At 30.8% G+C, this 21948-nt stretch overlaps 1 protein-coding gene across 1 annotated transcript; it reads left to right on the top strand.

Moving 5' to 3' along the window:
* Window positions 1-11407: 11407 nt before the first annotated feature.
* On the top strand, window positions 11408-14663 carry LOC25498431 (putative kinase-like protein TMKL1). Its single transcript, XM_013593347.3, has 2 exons — window positions 11408-13002; window positions 13852-14663. Exons 1-2 carry the CDS (start codon window positions 11598-11600, stop codon window positions 14490-14492), a joined length of 2046 nt encoding a protein of 681 aa, XP_013448801.1. The 5' UTR covers window positions 11408-11597; the 3' UTR covers window positions 14493-14663.
* Window positions 14664-21948: the final 7285 nt, after the last annotated feature.

Raw genomic sequence — 21948 nt, 5'->3', positions numbered from 1 at the left:
ATACACGAATTTTGTAGCAGTGACCGAACTGTGGTTGCGGTAGACCACACATGTCCAAAGTCGTTACCTTTTAGAAAGAGAAGATACCGCGATTTTGTCAATATCTTTCCTATATTGCTCTCCCTCTCCCTCTACCAAAAGTTGAATTTTGTAGTTGCAACCGAACTGTGGTTGCGGTAGACCACATAGATGTTCGGAGTAGTTACCTTTAAGACAAGAAAGGTACCGTGATTTTGTCAATAAAATACACTAAAGTCATGTGACTTTCTGCCACCAAAATCACTAAATCCTAGATGTCCAAACGCACCCTTAGTAATCTGTCGACAAGTGGTAGTAGGATCTATCCGAGTGAAAGAAAAAATAAACATTTTTTTTTAAAATTTGTCACAAGTAAATGGTCAACCTGACCAGATTTTTTTTCATCTCTCATCATCGTAAATTTACCAACACCTTGGTTTATATCATAATAATAACAAACTTCTCTAGTACTAAATCTTCCATAACTTTTCTTATAATATATCCATAACTTAAGCCATGTAATGCGCCCAAGGTAATTGAATTACTAAGATTTTTACATGCACATCACGAAATATCTCCATCTCCATACTATTATGATGCAATTTTGCTTTTACTTTTACATTTGCCGCCATATTTGAAACTACCATCATTGGTCATTTTCAATTCCACCGTAACAAGCATTGTTTGTCTTTGTCATTTTCAACTCAAACATTACAAAAACATAATCATGTATATGCATGAAGAAAGGTTTCGTGACGTAAAAATTCTATAACTAAAAAATTCTTCAGTTGTGCTGCAGCATGTAAAAGTATGTTTCCATCATGCCTAACAATGTTATAGCTGTCTGTAATATTTTCACTTCTTCAAATGTGAATTTGTGAAGGCTTTACTGTTTTTTAACATGCTTATGAGTTTATAAGATAACAACATTATCATTTGGGGTTCAGAATTTTCTGCAGAAACGATCTTAATATACAACATTGATATAACAAAAGAAATAAAATATTGGAGTGAATCATTGAGAAAATCAAATGGGATAATGTGATCGAATGTTTTAATTTAAAAAGTTATTATTGATTTTTTTTTTTTTTTTTTTCAAAATCAAATTTACCGACCTTTTTTACAGATGATCACTTAAAGTAATTCCTTAAGATTAAAGATAAAATGATCACTTAAGTATTAATATCAATGAGTAAAAAAAAGTAAAACTGTTAATTTTGCCATAGTAAAGAAGAACCATACTGATGTTGAAGGTTCATTTATCTTATTTTTTGACAAATGATTCACTTATCTTATTAGAACGCTAAGAAAGTAAATAACTTGTTGATTAGTCAAACACTAGCTTCAAACAATACAATAAGACTAGAAAACAACATGTAATTAAGTACAAAAAAGTGAATTTTAGGACTAATAACGAAAGAGAATAATTAACCTCTTTCTCTAGCGTGAGATTGAATAGTAAATTAGTAGTAAACATTTGCTTAAGTCATGATTAATTAAAATAAGTACTTATGTTATTGCTTATCATTATTGAATGAAACATGGACCACTCAATGTTATTTATATCATCTGCCTTCACTTTAGGAACTTAAAGGAGCCCATAGGCGCTTATAAAGGTTTCCTACTAGTATCTTCTTCTTAGGCTTTCTAAAAAGTATACTAGTATGAATGATGAAAAAAGGGACAAAAGATCATGAGTTGCTAGATTTCTTAATCAATATTTCTCATATTTTGGTTTAAATTGTAATTATGTATTCTATAGCCATGTTCATTGATATTGACTTTTTATTGTGTGCAACTTTATTTTGTGAAAATGTAAATACATCAATAGAACATAACCTTAAAAAAAAGGCAACTCAGTGCACTAAAGTTTCCGCATACGCAGGATCCGGGTTTTTTACACAAGAGGCTGTTTTCAAGACTTGAATCCGTGACCTTCCAATTACATGACAACAAATTTATCAGTTGCGCCAAGGTTACCCCTCCAATAGAACATAACCTTCCTTTAAAAAAATAATGGAAGTGAAAAAAGGATATATCCTTTTTTTTAGGGTGTTTGAATGTTGTGTTCTTATTTCAGTCTTTGCATATGTATATCGTTCATATTCATATGAGAAATGCGTCCTCATCATGAAAATCTTGTTAACAACAAATAGATTTATGCAATATAATGAGGGTTTTTGATGAGAACTCGTGTTTATTATGAGAAACGTGAGCTATAAATTCAACATACACAATTAAAAAAAACTCAATTTAAAAGTCATGTGACATATCCAACGTTGTCGTTTCCCTCATATCCAACGGTTTTATTTTTCAGATGGTCGATAATGAGAAATGTACCTTTTTTTGCACAGTGTTTGGAAGGGGATTGCTTAGAGAGAGATTCAATAGACTTATGCATTTAACTTTAGACAAAAATGTGTCAGCGGCTATATGTGTAGGCACAAGTGGGGGCAATGGTGGTGGTTGGAGGTGGAAACATACATACTCTTTTTGTGGGAGAAGAAAAATTGATGGGAGAGTGTAGTAGCTTGTTACATAATGTTTCTTTGGAGACTAGTGTTCTTGACAAGTGGATATGGAGTTTTGATGATAGTGGTGATTATTTCGTCAAATATGCATATTAGTTGTTGGATCATAGTAGCTTGTTACATTGAGGATGTCTCTTTTTGCTTGTGTTTGCTTAAAAACAGATTACTTGGAAAGATGTTTGGTGGATGTGGGAAGGATGAGAGAGCTCAACATATTCTTGTTGATTGTGTTGTAGTATTTGGAAAGATGTGCTTTATTACATCGTGAATAAACTTATTCAATGGACTTCTTGGAAGTTGGAGGGAGTTTTGTGCTTTATTACATGTATTTTGGATGGCTTGTTTCTAAAGTATTTGGAAAGAAACAAAATACTCATTCCATCTCATTTTAACTTAGTCCTTGGCTCATTTTATACTTATTAAGAAAAATTGTATAAGTGAAAGAGAGAGAAAAATAATTTTGAGTGTCCTTATTAATTATTAGTGCATTCTTTTTTATCATAAATATAAAGTATAATATATTAAACTGAAAATGATAAAAGTAATATCAATTAGTATTATAATTGGAAAAAATGGTCATGAAGAATCAACTATCCTGCAATTGATTGTGATTGATGTATTGTAGATGTTCATTTCTGTTGTTTGCACATCTCATGCTTAGAATAATATTTTAATAAAATCCTTTGGTTTTTTTTTTTTATATAAAAAGAGCACGTTGATTGGCCTTCTTCTTCTCCTAAATCTCTTCAATATTATCATATATCTATCTTCAAGTCTCTTCCCTCAAATAAACTTCCAGGATATGTCTCATTCTTCTGCCACCTCAATCATCAATATTCTAAAATTTTGGACAAGTTATTGATTCGTGTGAGACATCTCTTAAAACAAATAATCATTTCATTTTTCTTAAAACAAATAATCATTACATATTCTTTTATTATATTTATAGCGGAACCCGCTCTTCTTAATGTGTTACCGCTTGTAGATTATAAACTATGTTTTCTTTTATTATATTTTGATTTTATCAAAAGTATAAGAATAGTATGTTTGTAACCTTCAAATTACAACAAACCCAACAAAAACTAGGAACATTAACCTACCAAATTTAATAATGAGGAGAGATATCATATGAATCAAGTTTATGGGCACAACAATTGTCTTACCTAAAAATGTGAGAAACCAAAATTTGATAGATATAAAAAGAACAAGACAATTATTTCATCTGACATGAAGATCCAGCAAAAAGTCCATTTTAAATATGTCAACACTAACTTAGAGTTACGCTCTAATCAGATTTATTGTTATATCTGATTGTATCGGATTAAGGTACAAATGATTAGTCTTGCATCGACTAAGGATGAAGTAATACATAAGATATGCAATTCATATGCCCTATGTTTTAAGGTCGATGACATGTGTTGTTTTCCAAACTCTAACAAGTTATAACAAATCTAATTTGCCTTGATGGGGGAGTGAGATTATGATAATTAGATCCTTTTATCATAGCTCTGCGTGGAAATGCAGTTAAGAGGTGTGACTTGTTGGTTGTAATAACGGTGCAAGTATAAAATGTGGAAGACTCGCACTTGAGTGTGAGATTTCAGGTTCAAGTGTGAGTGGTTAATCTCATATTGACTTTGAATCGACTAAATGTTGATATAAGATAGGAGAGACATATAGTTGATATCTTAATGTGTTGAGTGGAGATGCGGTGTTCTCATCTCATGTTGGTCCTAGATTATTGACTTGTTCTTGCTTCCGATAGTCACGTAGACTTACATTTTATGAGAGATTGTTGAGTCAAGTGATTAGTCATAAATCTATTATGAATGAACTAAATGTTGAATATAAATAGATGTAACTCATACACTTAATCACTTAAAATTTTATGTGAAGATGTGATGTCGAAATCTCATGTTAATCTTGGATCATTAGCTCATTTTTGTATAAGAGTGAAGTTGTTTCCTTTATCTTCCATTCATTCAATATATCCTAATTTCTTATGTTCTTTTAAGTTCCAAGAAGACCCACTATCACAATGGGACTCCCACCTTACCTCAAAGTTGCACAAATACAATCCCATAGAAAACCTTCAATATTGTTAAGAGTACCATATGTTAATGCTGGACCACAATATTTACCATAAGATGACAAAGAAGGGGTAGTGGTTTCCTCCATAGAAAACCTTACCTTCATTCTCAAAGATTGCAAAGTGCAATATTAAATTGGTAGGCCATTTTACAAAAGTAAGCGTGCAGAGACAAAACAAATAAATAATCACATAAGACTTGTTAAAGCAAAAGAGGGAAATCATTGAATATCCCAACTGTCCAAAACATCATTTTTCAATGGCTTAAAAATTGTCGAGAGATTCGTTAACCATTATAGTTTTGTTTTTCATGATTGAATATTAAATGGATGTTCAAGTTTTTTTTTTTTAAAGAGGGTGTTTAGATTTGATTATACCAGTAGTATTTTCTTTTACATAAGTAATATATTTCTTTTGTTTCAAAAGAAACAATTTTTTCGTCCAAATTGAAATCAGTTTCGCTATATTGTATTACAAATTTGATTATCAGCCATATTGCTTAATTTTGCTTTTGTAGAAGAAAAAAAAGGTATTTGAGAGTTCTCAACTAAGCTCATAAAATAAAACAATTGTAATTAAATTTCTAAAATTTTCAATAATTTGTAATTAGATTTTGAAATTAAGGGTTTGTTTGATAAGTTAGCTTATAGTTTATAACTTTATTTAAAGGGTTAATAGTGTTTTACCCCCTGTAATATAGGTCATTTTCGGTTTTACCCCCTGTAAAATATTATTTTTGGATTTCGTCCTTGTAATTTGAAGTTTTTTTGTTTTGGACCTTCATGAATTTTGACAGTACAAAATTGAAGATATGACAGGGGGTAAACCAAAATTTGCTCAAATTAACAGGGGGGTAAACCAAAATTTTCTCAAATTATAAGGGGGTAAACCTAAATTTGCTCAAATTACAGGGTGTGAAATTTTCCATGAAGGTCCAAAACCAAAAAATCTTCAAATTTCAAGGATGAAATTCAAAAAAAAATATTTTACAGAGGAAAAACCAGAAATGACTTATATTACAGGGGGATAAAACACTATTAACCCTTATTTTTATTAATTTATAGTGCTTTTTATAAGCTAATTTAAGTAATTTATAACTTGTATTTTCTCTCTCTCCATTTTACTCTTGTTATTTTAATTAAAAAAATTAAGTATTAATTACAACGGTTAATTCCATCAAACACTATAAATTTAACCATCTAACTTATCAACTATATTCAATTACTTAATTTATCTGTTATTTGTTATAACGTAGTTTAGTGTTAATTTATCCGTTATTTGTTATAACATAGTTTATCAGTTATCAACAATTTTTGCCAAATAAATAAGGATCATGCTAACCAGTGCCTTCGGGGGCACCGGTTAAGAATATCAAAAAATAATTGAATGTGACAACTCATTTGTTTTCAAATTCAATAATTGATGTGGCAACACATAATGCATGTGTATAAAATAATTATACACTTATGAAATATCCAATTAAATTGTTATATTAAGATGCATTTATGTGAAAGTAAGTTACATAAATTCCATAAAAAAAAAAAATAAAGAAATTGAGTCACATGATACTCCTTCCATCCCAAATTTATAAGATACTCCTTCCGTCCCAAATTTATGATATTTTGGCAATTTTATATGTATTAAAAAATGTAATTAATTTTGTATGGGAAAGAGATGTTATAAGTAGTTTTACAAAATTATCTTTAATAAATGATACGAGAAAGATAAATTAAAGAATTGAAATAAGATAAAGTAATAAATAGTTAAGGATATAATATAAACAATAATATTCATTGGTATCGTAAAACAATACTCCCTCCGTCCCTCAATACTTGACCTATTTGAAAAAAATATTTGTCCCACAATACTTGACCTTCTCAGATTTTTAAGTAGAATTTGACAAATTTATCCCTTATAAATACTTTTTGTGGTCTCCATGTAAAAGTTTGCAGTGGAATAAAGAAAGTAACCATTACTTAAAAGTGAAAGTTTCAAAATAATAACAAGGGCAATTTAGTAAAAATATCATTCTATTTTTTTCATCTTTACACTTTTCTTAATCTGTATGAAATGGTGAAGTAGGTCAAATATTGAGGGACGGAGAGTATATAATTTGGTAACGAGCTTTTCTTATAAGCTTATAGCTTTTTGTAAGAAACTATTTCAAGTAGCTTTTGAATTTATAGCTTGTAGCTTTTTATATTTTCTTCCATTTTTAACCTTTAATATTATTTTTTATAAAAATAAACTGGCCACTAAATAGGCCTTAACTGCCCACGTTCCTAATTTGTATTATTCCTTTTTCCTTAATTCTCTTTTTTTACACGTTGTTTTTTTTTTTTAACTCTAGTTCTTTTTTTTTTTAAGGATTAATTTCAGTTCTTTGAAGTACTGTTTGAAAAGGGGCACTTTCTATTGTACTTATATATTCATATTATCATTTTTTTTCCTTTTAACTTATTTACCAATTCAAATAAAAAGAAAAAAAATCATAAAAAATAAAAAAAAATATAAAAATGAAGTCAGACAAGATTTGTTAAAAAAATATATCAATTAAATTCATAAATCACAGTTATCATTTTAAAGATAAAAATTACTTTGAAATAAATTACATATTTAAGATAAATATATCAGTTAAAAATATTTAATAATTTATATAAAAATAAACATACATATACTTTTATGTCATTTTAAACTTATTATTCATTTTAAAAGTTAATTTTACCAAACACTTTAATTTCAAACATCTAGCTTTTCAGCTAAAAATTTTCAGCTATCAGTCATCAGCTATAAGCTAGCTTTTCAGCTATCAGCTAGCTTATAGCTAGGGGTGGGAATAGGCCAGGCCAGGCTTTGATAGGTCTAAGCCTGGCCTACGAAATAAATTACAAGCCTAAGTCTGGCCTATGGCCTATTATAGGCCGTTTTTCTAGGCCTGGCCTGGCCTATTTAAAAGCCTGGACTGGCCTGAAAGCCTACTTACAGGTCTACTTCACATTAAGGCCATCAAATAGTTCATTTGGCCTACTAAATAGGTTAAACATGTCTTAAAGCCTACTTAAAAGTCTATTTCACTACAAGTAAATTTCAACTAGATTAAAGCCTACATAAAAGCCTATAACAACAAAGCCTATTAAGGGACTAATAGATAGAGAAAAAGATGTTTATATTTTTAATGTATGCAATTATTTTAATATAAAAAAATATTTTTTAATAAATAAGTATTAATAGGCCGGCCTATTAGGCTTAACAGTCTTTTTTTAAAGCCTAAGTCTGGCCTATTTAACTAAATAGGCTTTCCAAAAAGCCTAAGCCTAGGCCTATCTACTAAACAGGCCAGGCCGTAGGCCCCTATAGGCCGGCCTAGCCTATTTCCAACCCTACTTATAACTTCTTTTTACCAAACAGAGCCATTGCCCACATACGAGAATTGCACTTCGATTTAACCTCGTTTAAGAACTTTTGCGTAATGTCTGGTTCCCTGACTTGGCTCTACCAGCAGCAAATGAGTGCAAAAGAAAAAAGACGGTGAGGATGAGAAAGATGTGCGTTATGATACGAAACTTATGATATAACATGTGAGTCTGATTTAGTGGAATAATAGTCATGAAACATGATATACTCTATCAGTCTCATTTTAGTTTTCAAGATTTTTTACTCATGTATATACAGCCAATCAATTTAGTTAGTTTAACGTGGTGTTAGTTTTTTTGGTGGTGAAAAAAGAGTGGTGTTGTTTAGTTATTTATTCTTTAAAGTGTTCCCTTGTTTTTTTTTTTTTTTTTTATATATATATAAAAGGCTAAAATCAAAAACAAAAACAGAAGAAAAACAATAAAACAAAAACTATACTTTAGGAAAGAAGATTCCAACCTCATCTGCCCTTACAAGGTTCAAAAGACCTTTCGGGGGAGAAGGATGAATGGTAATTTTGCTGTCGGACGAAGCTCCAAATTTAGCCATAAAATTTGCACATTGATTTCCATCTCGAAGAGTGTGGTAAACTGTGACATAACTCTGATCAATCAGCTCCTTGATATCTTGAATCAAAACACTATAAACATGGAATTTGAAGAAGGAGAGCCTTTAACGAGGTTAATGCAGTGAATAGAATCAGAGTAGCAAACTAGATTAGTGATTTCCAAATCGTTGGCCAGCAAGAGTCCCTTGTAGATCGCATATAACTCGGCACACAATATATCAAATGAATCATGAATGAAACCAAAAAAGCCTGATAAATAAAAACTTGCATTATTTCATAAGACTCAAGCCAGCTTTAATCGGGGATTCCATGCAACTACCATCGACGTTGAGAATGACGCTGGTAAGGTTGTTGTTGTTCCACTTGATGAGCCTATCTGAGGAGGCAACATTGGAAATGTAAGGGAAGGAAACGTTGAAATTGTCTACCGTACTCTTTATGTTGGAAACGAGATGGAAGAGAGACCAATTTTCATTACTCAAGCACATGAAGTTTCTATTTCTCCATGCCCACCAAAGCGTGGCAGCGAACAAGAGTTAGTGCCCATGCACTCAACCTTAAGCCAATCTTGCACAACAATGTTAGAGAAGAAGTTTGGATCGTTAAATCCGAGGTGGTGCCATATGCTTAGATAAAGATTACAATTTCTCTCACACAATGAAGAAAAGTCTCCTCCTCTAGGCCGCATATAGAACAAATAGTTGACTGAGCAATATTTCTATGATTAAGCAGGGATAACGTAGGCACAAAGTTATGACATGCCAATCAAATGATAAATTTAATTTTCTAGGAGCTGTAAAGTCCAAGACCATGAAATAGAAGGGTTATCAGTGATGACCGGAGCTGCGCGGGAGAGAAGCCAAGAATAGTCACTCTTCGTAGTGTAAGTGTCGTTGTAATTACTTGCCATATGAAGGCATTGTCTAAGGCAACATTGAATTTTATACGCATTATTGATCAAATCATTCATAATGGGGGGTAGCTGAGTATAAAGTGTTCCTTTGATTTAGACTGACATAACATATCAATTCTAATTAATTAGTTATTTAATTAATGATTAAATTTTTAACTTTTCAAGAAATAAATTTAGGAAAATGTTAACCAATGTCTCTAGGGCACTGGTTAAGAGTCAAATATAGTAGTATTTTGTATTGAAAGTTGTGCTGTCATTGCATTAAAAGTTTAAAAAGTGTTCTTTTTGACTTAAAATTTCCACTTTTAGCTTCCTTAACCATCAGGGCATTGGTTAACATGACCTATAAATTTATAGTCACCTTGATTTTATCACATTATTGATAGCATTTTTCTATTCATCATTTTCTTTTCCGATTATGTTTTTTTTTTAACAATCAAAAATGAAATTATATTAACAACAAGAGTCTCATTAGCGCAAGGCGTGCCTCAAAGACTCGTCAAGAAACACCAAAAAGTAGAAGTCAGTACAACAACGAAACCAACTCAGCCAATACCCAAACATTGTAAAGGGCTTGACCACCAACTATTAGTGCCAAGCATAAAAGAGACTTTTCTACCTTTCAACCAACCTAAGGACAAATATTTTACTTTGTCAAGCAACCTGGGCAAAGGAGTCACATGATTATTAAAACACCTATTGTTACGTTCAGTCCATAAGACCCAGACACATCTATAATCTTTTCCGGTTATGTTGAATTCATGTTTGTCTCTAATCTATAATTTTGAATGAGTAATTATCATCTTTTAGCCTTACAAATAAATTTAGTTACTTTTAAATAAAGTTATTGGCCTTTTCCTTGTAATATCCTTAAGTATTTTAATCTTTTTGGTACAAATTTATTATTATTTTTTTGTACAATTATTATTTGTTACACTTTATTTATTATCTTATCTTATCTATTTTTCTCAAGTCTTGTTAATCTGCATCTTAAAAACACATGTTAACGATTTCAAAAGAAACAATTTTACATTGATATGAACATCTTTTTACATAAAACAATATTACATAAAGTTTATTTCCACCTTATCATTAGGGCACATGTTAAACATTCTCATTGCTTTTTACGAGTAAGTAACATGATGATTAGAAGAAGGGAAATATTAACTTCTGTCCTCAAGGCACGAATTAATGATTCAAATATAAAAAAAAAAAAAAAAAACTTATTAAAATATGTGTATTGCATTCAATATGTAACTTTTTAATCATATAAATGCATCAAATTTTAAAAAATATTTTTTTTAAGTTTCTTAACATGTGTCCTGAGAGCACAAGTTAACGTTAATGTTAGAATGAAGGTTTAAATGTGTCATTGATCCCTGCACTTTCATCAGATTTTGGCATTGGTCCCTGCACTTTTTTTTGTTTGCCACTGGTCCCTGTACTTTGTAAAAATATTGGTATTGGTCCTTCTGTTAACTTTCTGTTAAAAAAAAACACAAAACTAACGGAGTGCCACGTGGCCCAATCATTTCACACCACGTGGCACCAATATCAATATTTTTACAAAGTGCATGGACCAATACTAATATTTTTACAAAGTGCAGGGACTAATACCAATCTTTTTGTATTTTTTTTTTAACAGAAAGTTAACAGAGGGACCAATATCAATATTTTTACAAAGTGCAGGGACCAATTCCAAAAAAAAAAATGTAGGAACCAATGCCAAAATCTGATGAAAGTGCAGGGATAAAGACATATTTAAACCTAGAATGAATGAAGTGTGTCCACCAAATGAGAAATATTCATGATAGCAAATTTCTATCATTCTATTTGTAAACTTGCAATTGAGTAGTAGTACAATCAAATCCCAACCGTTGAATTAACAAAGTGGAAGACACTTTGAACAAAAAACCTTATTCCTTGTTACACTCATTCTTAGTCAACACTTTGTCAGCTTTCCCAGTAAAGAGAAACACACAAAGCCTCTTTCTTCAACTTCTCACTTCACTTCCTTCCTTTCTTCACACTACTCTCTCTCTCTCTCTCTCTCTCTCTCTCTACATGTCTTCTCTCAAAACCCTTTCCTCTTTCTACCTTCTCTTCTTCATCTTCTTCTTCTGCAACAAAGCCTCAACAAAAACCACACCACCTTCAACTTCCTCTGACATAGAACTTCTTTTGTTCAAAATCAAACCTTCACTTCAAGGCAAAACTGAGAACCTTGTCCTCTCATCATGGAACACTTCAATCCCACTTTGTCAATGGAGAGGACTCAAATGGGTCTTCACAAACGGTTCATCACTTTCATGCACTGACTTATCTTCACCACAATGGAACAATCTTTCATTCTTCAAAAACCCTTTTTTGCATTTGTTTTCTCTTCAACTACCTTCTGCAAATCTCTCTGGTTCTCTCCCTAGAGAGATTGGTCAGTTTCCTATGCTTCAAAGTCTTTACCTTAATATTAACTCATTGACTGGTACTATTCCTCTTGAACTTGGTTATGGTTCTTCACTTTCTGAAGTTGATTTGAGTGATAATCTTTTGAATGGTGTTCTTCCACCTTCTATATGGAATTTGTGTGATAAACTTCTTTCTCTTAAACTTCATGGAAATTCTTTATCTGGGTCTGTTTCAGAACCTGCATTACCTGATTCATCTTGTAAATTTTTGCAGTTTCTTGATTTAGGTGGGAATAAATTTTCTGGTAATTTTCCTGATTTTGTTACTACTTTTGGTGCCTTAAAAGAGCTTGATTTAGGGAATAATATGTTTAGTGGTGTAATTCCTTATGGTTTAGTTGGACTTAGGTTAGAAAAATTGAATCTTTCTCATAATAACTTTAGTGGGGTGGTGCCATTTTTCGGAGAAACATCGAAATTCGGTGTTGATGCTTTTGAAGGGAATAGTCCTGATTTATGTGGTACACCTTTGCAAAGTTGTAGTAAGAATTCTTCATTGAGTTCTGGTGCTGTTGCTGGTATTGTTATTAGTCTTATGACAGGTGCTGTTGTTTTGGCTTCTTTGTTGATTGGTTATATGCAAAACAAGAAGAAAAAGGGGAGTGGTGATAGTGAAGATGAATTGAATGATGAAGAAGATGATGAAGAAAACGGTGGCGGAAATTCGGTTGGTGGAAATGGTGAAGGGAAGCTTATGTTATTTCCTGGTGGTGAGAATTTGACACTTGATGATGTGTTGAATGCGACCGGGCAAGTTATGGAGAAGACGTGTTATGGAACAGCTTATAAGGCTAAGCTTGCTGATGGTGGAACAATTGCTTTGAGGTTGTTGAGAGAAGGTACTTGCAAGGATAGGACTTCGTGTTTGGCGGTTATAAAACAGTTGGGGAAAATTCGACATGAGAATTTGATTCCTTTGAGAGCTTTCTATCAAGGAAAAAGAGGGGAGAAGCTGCTTATTTATGATTATCTGCCTCTCAGAACTCTTCATGATCTTTTGCATGGTTTGTTGAATACTTAACTCTCTTCTAATGAATTTGCTTTTTTTGCTTTTTGTGTTTCATTCACATGCTTATATAAGTAGCATTTCATATTTATAACTGTCATCATAATTTCATATTCAAATTCGTTTTGTAGTGTGTTAGTCTCTGATTTGATTAATTATGATTTCATCAAACTGAAAACTATTGTAACCCTTTAAATCAAATTTAGAGTAAAAATTCTGATCATTTTTCTTCTTTAAGTAAAAAGAAATTACACTTGCAATCTAGATACCTAAACCACCATGATCAGAATTTATTAAATGGAAGTCCAGGACCACAAACAAGACCGCAATTGAGGCATATCATTTGACAGTGGCCTGTATGGTTGGTTGGAGGAAGCGAAGTTTATTCTAGAAGTGTATAATTGATTTTGACATGTTTTAATGTTCTCGAGTAGAATTTATTTTACCTCGAGAATTGATTTTAACTTGAAGCTAGAATTTTGGAGCTTTTGCCTCTACCATTGAATTTTAGGTTTGAAGTTATTGTTCAATCCACTTTTCCATGAAGGCATCCAAACATAAATCACTTTGCATTCAACTCAATGTTAGTCATAATCAATTTATTGAATCAATTTATTTAAAATCAATCTTTGTGGCCGCAAAACTAAACAGTAAACACACACGTAGGTCATTGATAGTGCCACCATTATGCGGCAAAGTTTTCTTGGAAATCAGACAGGGTTTAAATGAAAATCAAAATTTGAACAACTGAACGTCAACATCTGTTCGGTTTTAGTGATTAGAAATTTTGAACAATAGCATTGTTGCTTGCCGTTGATCATTGTGTTATGATTTTGATTTTCTACAGAGATTAAAGCAGGAAAACCAGTGCTGAACTGGGCCAGGAGACACAAAATTGCATTGGGTATAGCAAGAGGACTAGCATATCTTCACACAGGACTTGATGCTCCTATAACTCACGCAAACATACGATCCAAGAATGTTCTCGTGGACGACTTCTTCGTTGCCAGGGTCTCCGATTTTGCCCTAGATAAATTGATGATCCCTTCCATAGCTGACGAGATGGTGGCACTTGCCAAGACTGACGGCTACAAAGCACCGGAGCTTCAAAGAATGAAGAAATGTAACTCAAGGACCGACGTTTATGCGTTCGGTATATTACTTCTTGAAATCTTGATTGGTAAGAAGCCTGGTAAGAACGGAAGAAGCGGCGAGTATGTGGATTTACCTTCGATGGTGAAAGTAGCGGTTCTGGAGGAGACAACAATGGAAGTGTTCGATGTGGAACTGTTGAAAGGGATAAGAAGTCCGATGGAAGACGGTTTAGTTCAAGCACTGAAGCTAGCGATGGGATGTTGTGCACCGGTTGCATCGGTTAGACCGAGTATGGAAGAAGTTGTGAGGCAATTGGAGGAGAATAGACCAAGGAACAGGTCTGCCTTATACAGTCCTACTGAGACAAGAAGTGGAAGTATTACACCATTTTGAGCTTTGAATTCAACTTGTTTAATCAAAAACTATTGGAATTTTACTTTAAGTTGTGTTTTCTTTTTTTGTCACAAGAATATGAATGTGAGAGAGTAAATGCATTATGATCTAGTAGAGTATTTTGTAGTTTTATTTCTATGTTTTGAAAATCAAATATAATCACTTATACAATCATGCGAATTTGGTAATTTAGTATTAGAATAAGACCCTCAAGATATTTGCTAGAGATATGGTAGATAAAGCTTATAAAGATTAGACAGTTTTTTGTTTTATGGGATATAGGTCCAAAATGTAAAATGATATTAAAGTTTAACTTGGATATATTATTTAGCTGCACATATTATAAAACTTAGTGAGGAACCCTTACCTTTTTTTTTTAACAAATTCACATTGCATTAATTTAACATCCATTAATTTGACATAACATGTCAATTCATCAATTTCATATGCAATTAGGACTTTAACAATTACATGCTAAAATTATAAAACTTAATGTGATGAAAGTAGAAGATGACTTTTTTTCATATGCAATTGGTCTTACTCAAAAGAGTTTCCTAGCTCAAGATATAAATTATTTAAGTTGATTGATGCAGAAAACTTTATAAAATAGAACGGTCATTTTCATAATTTCATGAAAAAAATGTTAAAGTAGAGTAAATTAACAAAACCTTTAAGTATCATAATACTTTTAAGATCATTTTGTGTTAAAATAGACACACTCAACATTTTGTAATCCACCCCAGTAGTGGCAAGTAAATTTGTTTAAAATGAGACATTTGGAGAAATTGATAAATATTGGGTTCCTCAACAAGTTAGGTTCAAGAAATGGTAATACTGAGAAAACTTGAAGGTTTCTAGAGGAACGATCTATACATAATGAGATAGAGGATACTTCAGAAGCATGGAGAGGCAGAGAAAAGAATACTCGTTCATCACATGTTGTAACGGATTAAGTCATTTGACTGAAGAAGAAAAAAAATTATCTATATAAGGAATTTGACTAGATGTGGCAACCTTTTCTCTATATTTTCTTCAAATGTTTTTCAAAATGTCGTTTTGTATCAAGTTTATTTATCATATGAGAAAGGAATTGACCAATGTTTTATAGAGAAAAAAATTAATCGATCATCACAATTTACACCCCCTCCCCTTTTTATGTTTTCCTAGCATCTTCAAGTTGTTGTTGTCAAATATCTTACAATCCAGCTTTACTAGATTCAGATACATAATCAACAAATTTATGTAATTTCTAAAATGTCTTTTGAGTGATGAAATGACTGGGGTTGAAACATGAGATCAACCTATTACAATTCACCATAACTTGTTAGGCTGGTTTGCAACTCGAATGTTGTTAAGGATATGAGTATCTTTGTCATTCTTTGAAGTGATGCTGGTGGCAGAATTGTTCCTTATCATACTTAACGTTTCTCTAAACTATTCTCAAAGTCTAAAAAATGAAAAAGGTAAAGCACACCATTTATAGGACTGAAAATTATAACTCTTTAATTTATCTTTTGCCTCTTTTTTCTTACTTTTTTCTAGGTTAAGTTTATTTCTCGAGACCGAGTTTTTTTTCATTTATTTTATTGACTAAATATCACTTTTGGTCCTTTTTATTTGACAGAATTCCGAAGCTAGTTTTTAAGTTTCAATTACGTCATTTTAGTTTGACAGAATTCCCAAGTTAATCCTTTAAGTTTCAAAAGTTTCAAATAAGTTATTTTTGTTTGACAGAATTCCCAAGTTAGTACTTTTAAGTTTCAAAAATTTCAAACTAAAAGAACTTATTTGAAACTTTTGAAACTTAAATGACTAACTTGGGAATTCTTTCAAACTAAAAGGACTTAATTGAAACATTCGAAACTTAAAGGACTAACTTGTGAATTTTGTCAAACTAAAAGGATCAAAAGTGATATTTGACATATTTTATTCTATTTTTAATTTAGGCTTAAATGCTCTTTTGGTCCATTAAGTATTTAATTGGTATCGCTTTGGTCCCTTAACTAAAAAAAATTTGTTTGAGTACTTTAAGTTTTTTTTAGTCTCGTTTTGGTCCCTTCTGTTAGGTTTAATAAAAAATGTTAAGTGTAGACACGTGTCACCTTGCCATTGGCTCTAAGAATTTTTATTTTTACAAAAAAAATATATATTATTTTTTTATTAAAAAAAATTAATATATAAATATTTTATTTTTTTGTAAAAAAATCCCAGAACCAATGACAAGGTGACACGTGTCACTTTGTCATTGGCTTTGAGATTATTTTATTTATTTTTTTGAAAAAAAAATTGTAAAAAAAAAAAACTCAGAGTCAATGACAAGGTGACACGTGTGCAGGAGTTAACTTTTTTTTTTAAACTCTAACGAAAACCTAACAAAAGGGACCAAAATAAGACTAAAAAAAAAACTTAAAGTACTCAAACAATCTTTTTTTTAGTTAATGGACCAAAGCGATACCAATTAAATATTTAATGAACCAAAAGAACATTTGAGCCTTTAATTTATATAAAAATGTATTAAGAAAAAAATGTATAACATAACATTATAATTTACGCACTATTAATATATAAATAGATCATTATCATTAGTGTGTGCTTATTTTATATTTGATTATTTGAATACTTATTAATCTTTCACAAATATTTTTATAGCAACTTCTTATTATAACTAATTTGTATACAATGCTCGTGAAAGAAATAGCCATAGTGCTATTTTAGTCACTAAAAAAAGGTTTACAAAATGTGGTGATATATGCTTGGTTGACATGTATAAAACATTTTAGACTAACATTTAGGGTGTAAGAATCAAACAAATTGCTTAACAAATCCGAAGTTTTAACACCCAAACCAATTAAACTAGTGACCTTGCATACCTATTAAGCTATGTGATTAACTTTTTTATTGTATCTCACTTGTTTTATATAAATTCACGGTTGTTAATATAACAATCATAAGTTCATAAAATAAAAGGTATTTTTGTAATTTAATTCAATTATTCATTTTACTCATACAATATTTATGATTATGCTCGTACAATTATTTCTCATGAATTAGTTACACATTTATAATCATACAATATTTTTATTTTTGTGATCATGCAATATTTATAAATTGTATATATGATCATACGATTTCAATATAAATATTCATACAATATTTATGTATATAACATTTTCACGATTGTACAATTTATTTTACATGAATTTCTTATATAATTCGTTAACACACAACATCAATTATTATAAGTGTTATAAAGATTTCAATTACTTATTTTAAAATAGTTTTTGAAGTTTTGAAATATATTTATAGAAATAGAATATTTCAAAATTTTCGACGTAGTTATTTAATGAATATTTACACGTATTTATTGCATGTAAATACAATAAAAATTTAAAATGTTCGTTGAAGAACATGAGAATTTTTATTTTTTTTTAAACAAGCCAAAATGAGATATATATTAACAACAAAAAGTCTTGGTCCCTAGCACAAGGAGTGCATTAAGAGGCAAAACAAAGTTACAACGAAATAACAACCTGTCTGAAGCAAAAATTTAGAAATGAAAATAAAACCTCGGCATATCCCTAAACAAACAAGGGGATGTTGCCACCATAAATGATAACCAAAAGAAAAGCACACATTTTTAGCTTTCAACCAACGAAGAGAATACATCTTAACTTTTTCTAAAAGCTACGTGAGAATATTTTTTATTTTCCAAACCCCTAATCTTCTTAAAAACAGTAATATATTGTATAACATAAATCTTTTCATCTGGTAATTTTTTGAATTCTTTTTCTTTTTTTAAATAAAATGAGAATCTTATTATTAAAGTAGGTGAAAAACATAGATTATTTATTAAAATTGATTCATTCAATATATTGTTTCAACATAATATATTTAAGTTTTGGAAAAAGCTAAGTGCAACATAAAAAAATTGGTCAAAGTTGCATGAATATTTTGTTTGTGGCAATTTGAGTTATATGTTAATTATAGTTTTGCATGAGAGTGTGTGATCTCCATTAAATTGCAGCTCACAAGACTAAATATCATTGTTTATCTTCTCTATCGTATGTATAATGTGTTGTGTAAATTGGTGTGGCAATGATGTCGTGTCGTGTATCAACACTTTTAAGTTTTATTTGAATGATATAAAAATATATTTTAAAGATTTTATCGTTATCTATACTTATACATCTATACTATATATAAAAAGGTTGAACCATTTAAGTGTAGTTTGTTTTTCTTCCAACTATATTCTTAATTTAAATTGTTCTTTTTAGAGGGATCTTCATTTAAACTGACGTGTTTACATTTTTATAATATTATTTGAATAATAATTAGTTAAATCATATTAAAATAGGAATTGTTCCACTATAAAGAAAACTTATTTTAATCTTACTTGTCCAAAAATATTTGAATGTGGTATATATATACAACATAATACCATAGAGTGCTACTATATAATAATTAAACTATTTGTCAACAAAAAAAACTACTTATAACTTTAAAAAATATTATAACTAAACAATCAAATCGTTTAAAAAAAAAACTATTTTTTTCAGGATTTCACATATAATAGACAACATTTATTTTTTACAAATTAATTAACAACTATTAGTTATTGATGCCTCACATGTAACCAAAAAAAAGTTATTGATGCCTCATTAAATAGATTTGTTAAAAAGATTTTGCAGAATTTCTAACAAAAAATATATCTACTAATAAATTATTATTTTTTTGTGATAAAATATTTACTTGCAAAAAATAAATGTTATTAGTAGATATTTTTATCAACAAATTGTTTAGAATTATACAATTATTGGGCTGAATGGAAATTTTGGATTGAATTATGGAAGTGGACAAAAATCTACTCAACAATGTGAACCAACAACTAACTAAAAAAAATGAATCAACAAACATAGTCATGATGCTCAACAAAATCTCAGTCAAATCAATTGTCGGATGTTTTGACGTCAATTTGGATGCCTCAACATTGTTGCTCTCGTTTGTTTCATCAAAACTACACTATGAAGTAATTCTATTTAGAAGGACATTTCATTTATTTCGAATAAATGTTTAATTACAATGTTATATGCATACTAATTTATATTACAAATATTGTGTAGCAGTATGTTTGTGATAGGTTTTTTAATCGATGCGAAATGTTTGTTTTTCTCTTTTAATTTTCGTTAGTTAATGTCACTTTTTATTTTATTTTTTGACCAATGACATATATTTTTAATTAAGCTAAAATATGATATTCGTCCCTGCAAATATGACTAGTTTAAGTTTTGGTTCCTGCAAAAAAAAACTTTTAAAAAACGTCATTGCATTTATTTTATTTTATTTTTAAATAGTTACTAAACCAACTTTCTTGATTACTTGGCACATGTTGACAGACAAGTCACATGCTAACTGTATTGGCACATATGTGGCTTTTATATATTTTATAACATTCTTATAAATCACTTGCATAAAAGTAAAATTGTTTTTCATAATTATACAAAGATTTAATGAAATAGAAACATATTTTTAAATAAAGAAATATAAACATTAGCTTTTTTTTTTCTTTTTCCAGTGGTTTCTTCAACACATACAATCTCAATTATCAACTCCACACTCATTCAATGTCTTCTTTAATAAACTCAACAATCTCAACACACTATTTCCATTCTTTACCTTTCGCCCTCAACATCACAAAAATAGAGAATCCAAATAAAATAAAATAAAAAAAAAAAACGAGAATTAGGATGAGGAAAACAAAATAGAGAAAAAGAACACCACTCAAGTTGTCCTATCTTCTCTTAAATTCATCTCCATATTTTGAGCAGGTATAATCCCGGACCATAGGCTACAAGTGTTTTCCAACTGGCGTATCAAAACTTTATTTTCCACTTCTGAACATCAAGTTTAAAATTTCCAGACTTCTCAACTAAATTGTGTTCGGGTATCATCAAATATACCTCTGAGTAGTATCTTCCCACTCAAACATCTTCTACTATACTTGTTATTCCTTGATAGGACTTCAAGTCCAAATAACATTATCTCGGTACCTCATTCATATATGTTGCCTCATACCCAACTATCTGAATTTTGTTATTTGAAACATTTCTTAGCTCGACTCACAATATTTCCCATAACATCCATGTCCCGAAGTATCAACTTTTTAATACTCTTTAATTTCATTATTGGTTAGTCTTCCGTTGCGTCCTCTGATTAAACCACCATTACTGTATGAAGTTTCTCAATCGACTTAACTTCTTCGTAATTTCCCAGTCACCAGGACAAAACCGTTTCATGGCCCGTTACATTAATCACGATCTTATTACTACACATTTGTCCAATTATCCTAGTCGTCCTCTAAGGCTTGCATGCTAATAACAAAGAGGTCAGCTTCATGCTACATATGATGAAGAATGAAGAATGAAGATTCAAGAGGCCTCAAAAGACTTTACAGATGGAGGAATTCTATTCCCAAGTTCCAAGACATCTTACACTGAAGAACACACCTAAACAGACAAAGAAAACAAGTATATGCCAACGCCCATGCGCACCATAGAGAGCGCTCGACGCCCTGATGCTATTGCACAGAAGCTCCAGACGCATGCCAGAGGACATTTTCTTCATTAAAACTAGTCTCTCTAGTATTATCCACACCTTCGATTCTTTCTTCATTAACGTCGACTCTCGTTATTGCATTACCTCGACTTCTGCTTGACATTAGACCATGAACTTTTGTGGAGTTATAATCACTCTTCTGCCATAGTATAAGAGCCTTTTTCCATTGAATACTACATTGTATATCTTTGAAAAGAAAGTATCTAAGATGACAATGACCATATAAGAGCCTTTTGCCATTGCATATAAAGCTGTCAAAACGGACTACTCGACACGCGAAGGGCCGGCCCATGACGGGCTCGGGCTTTTCCGAGCCGGACCAAAAATGCCTGGAAGATAAACGGGCTCACAAATATTTGTCCAAGCCAGGCCCTTTACGGGCTACGGGCTTTCTGCCCAGCCCGGTTACTTAATATTATTATTATTAATTTTTTTTTTTTGTCAGATATTATTATTCTTATAATAAGTAATATAACAAATTATAAGAATTTTGCTCTAAAAATATTCACACCTAGGAATCACCAACTTCATTGAGTATTTAATTCGTGTTTGATTGCACGTTTCTCCAACTCACGGTGCCAAGCCAAAACGTGATTTGACATTCTTGAATGTGTTAAAATTTGATTTTAGAAATCAATTCCAATGTCCAATCCAAACTCAAATCCAGATGAAGCAACAAACAGTGGCTTATATAGTAGTACATGTCTATAAATTGACTTTGCTAGTTTGGCTTGACTGCTTCCCAATTACCCTTGCTAGCTAATATTTTTACTTTAGATATGTCCAAACATCAATCACATTAATCAACTCACTTTTAAATAAAATCAATTTTCCCTAAAAAAAA

This window comes from Medicago truncatula, chromosome 7, assembly GCF_003473485.1.
Source record: "Medicago truncatula cultivar Jemalong A17 chromosome 7, MtrunA17r5.0-ANR, whole genome shotgun sequence".
In the NCBI taxonomy this organism is placed as follows: domain Eukaryota; kingdom Viridiplantae; phylum Streptophyta; class Magnoliopsida; order Fabales; family Fabaceae; genus Medicago; species Medicago truncatula.
Note: the sequence above shows the minus strand (reverse complement) of the source record. Positions and strands in the feature narration are given on the sequence as shown.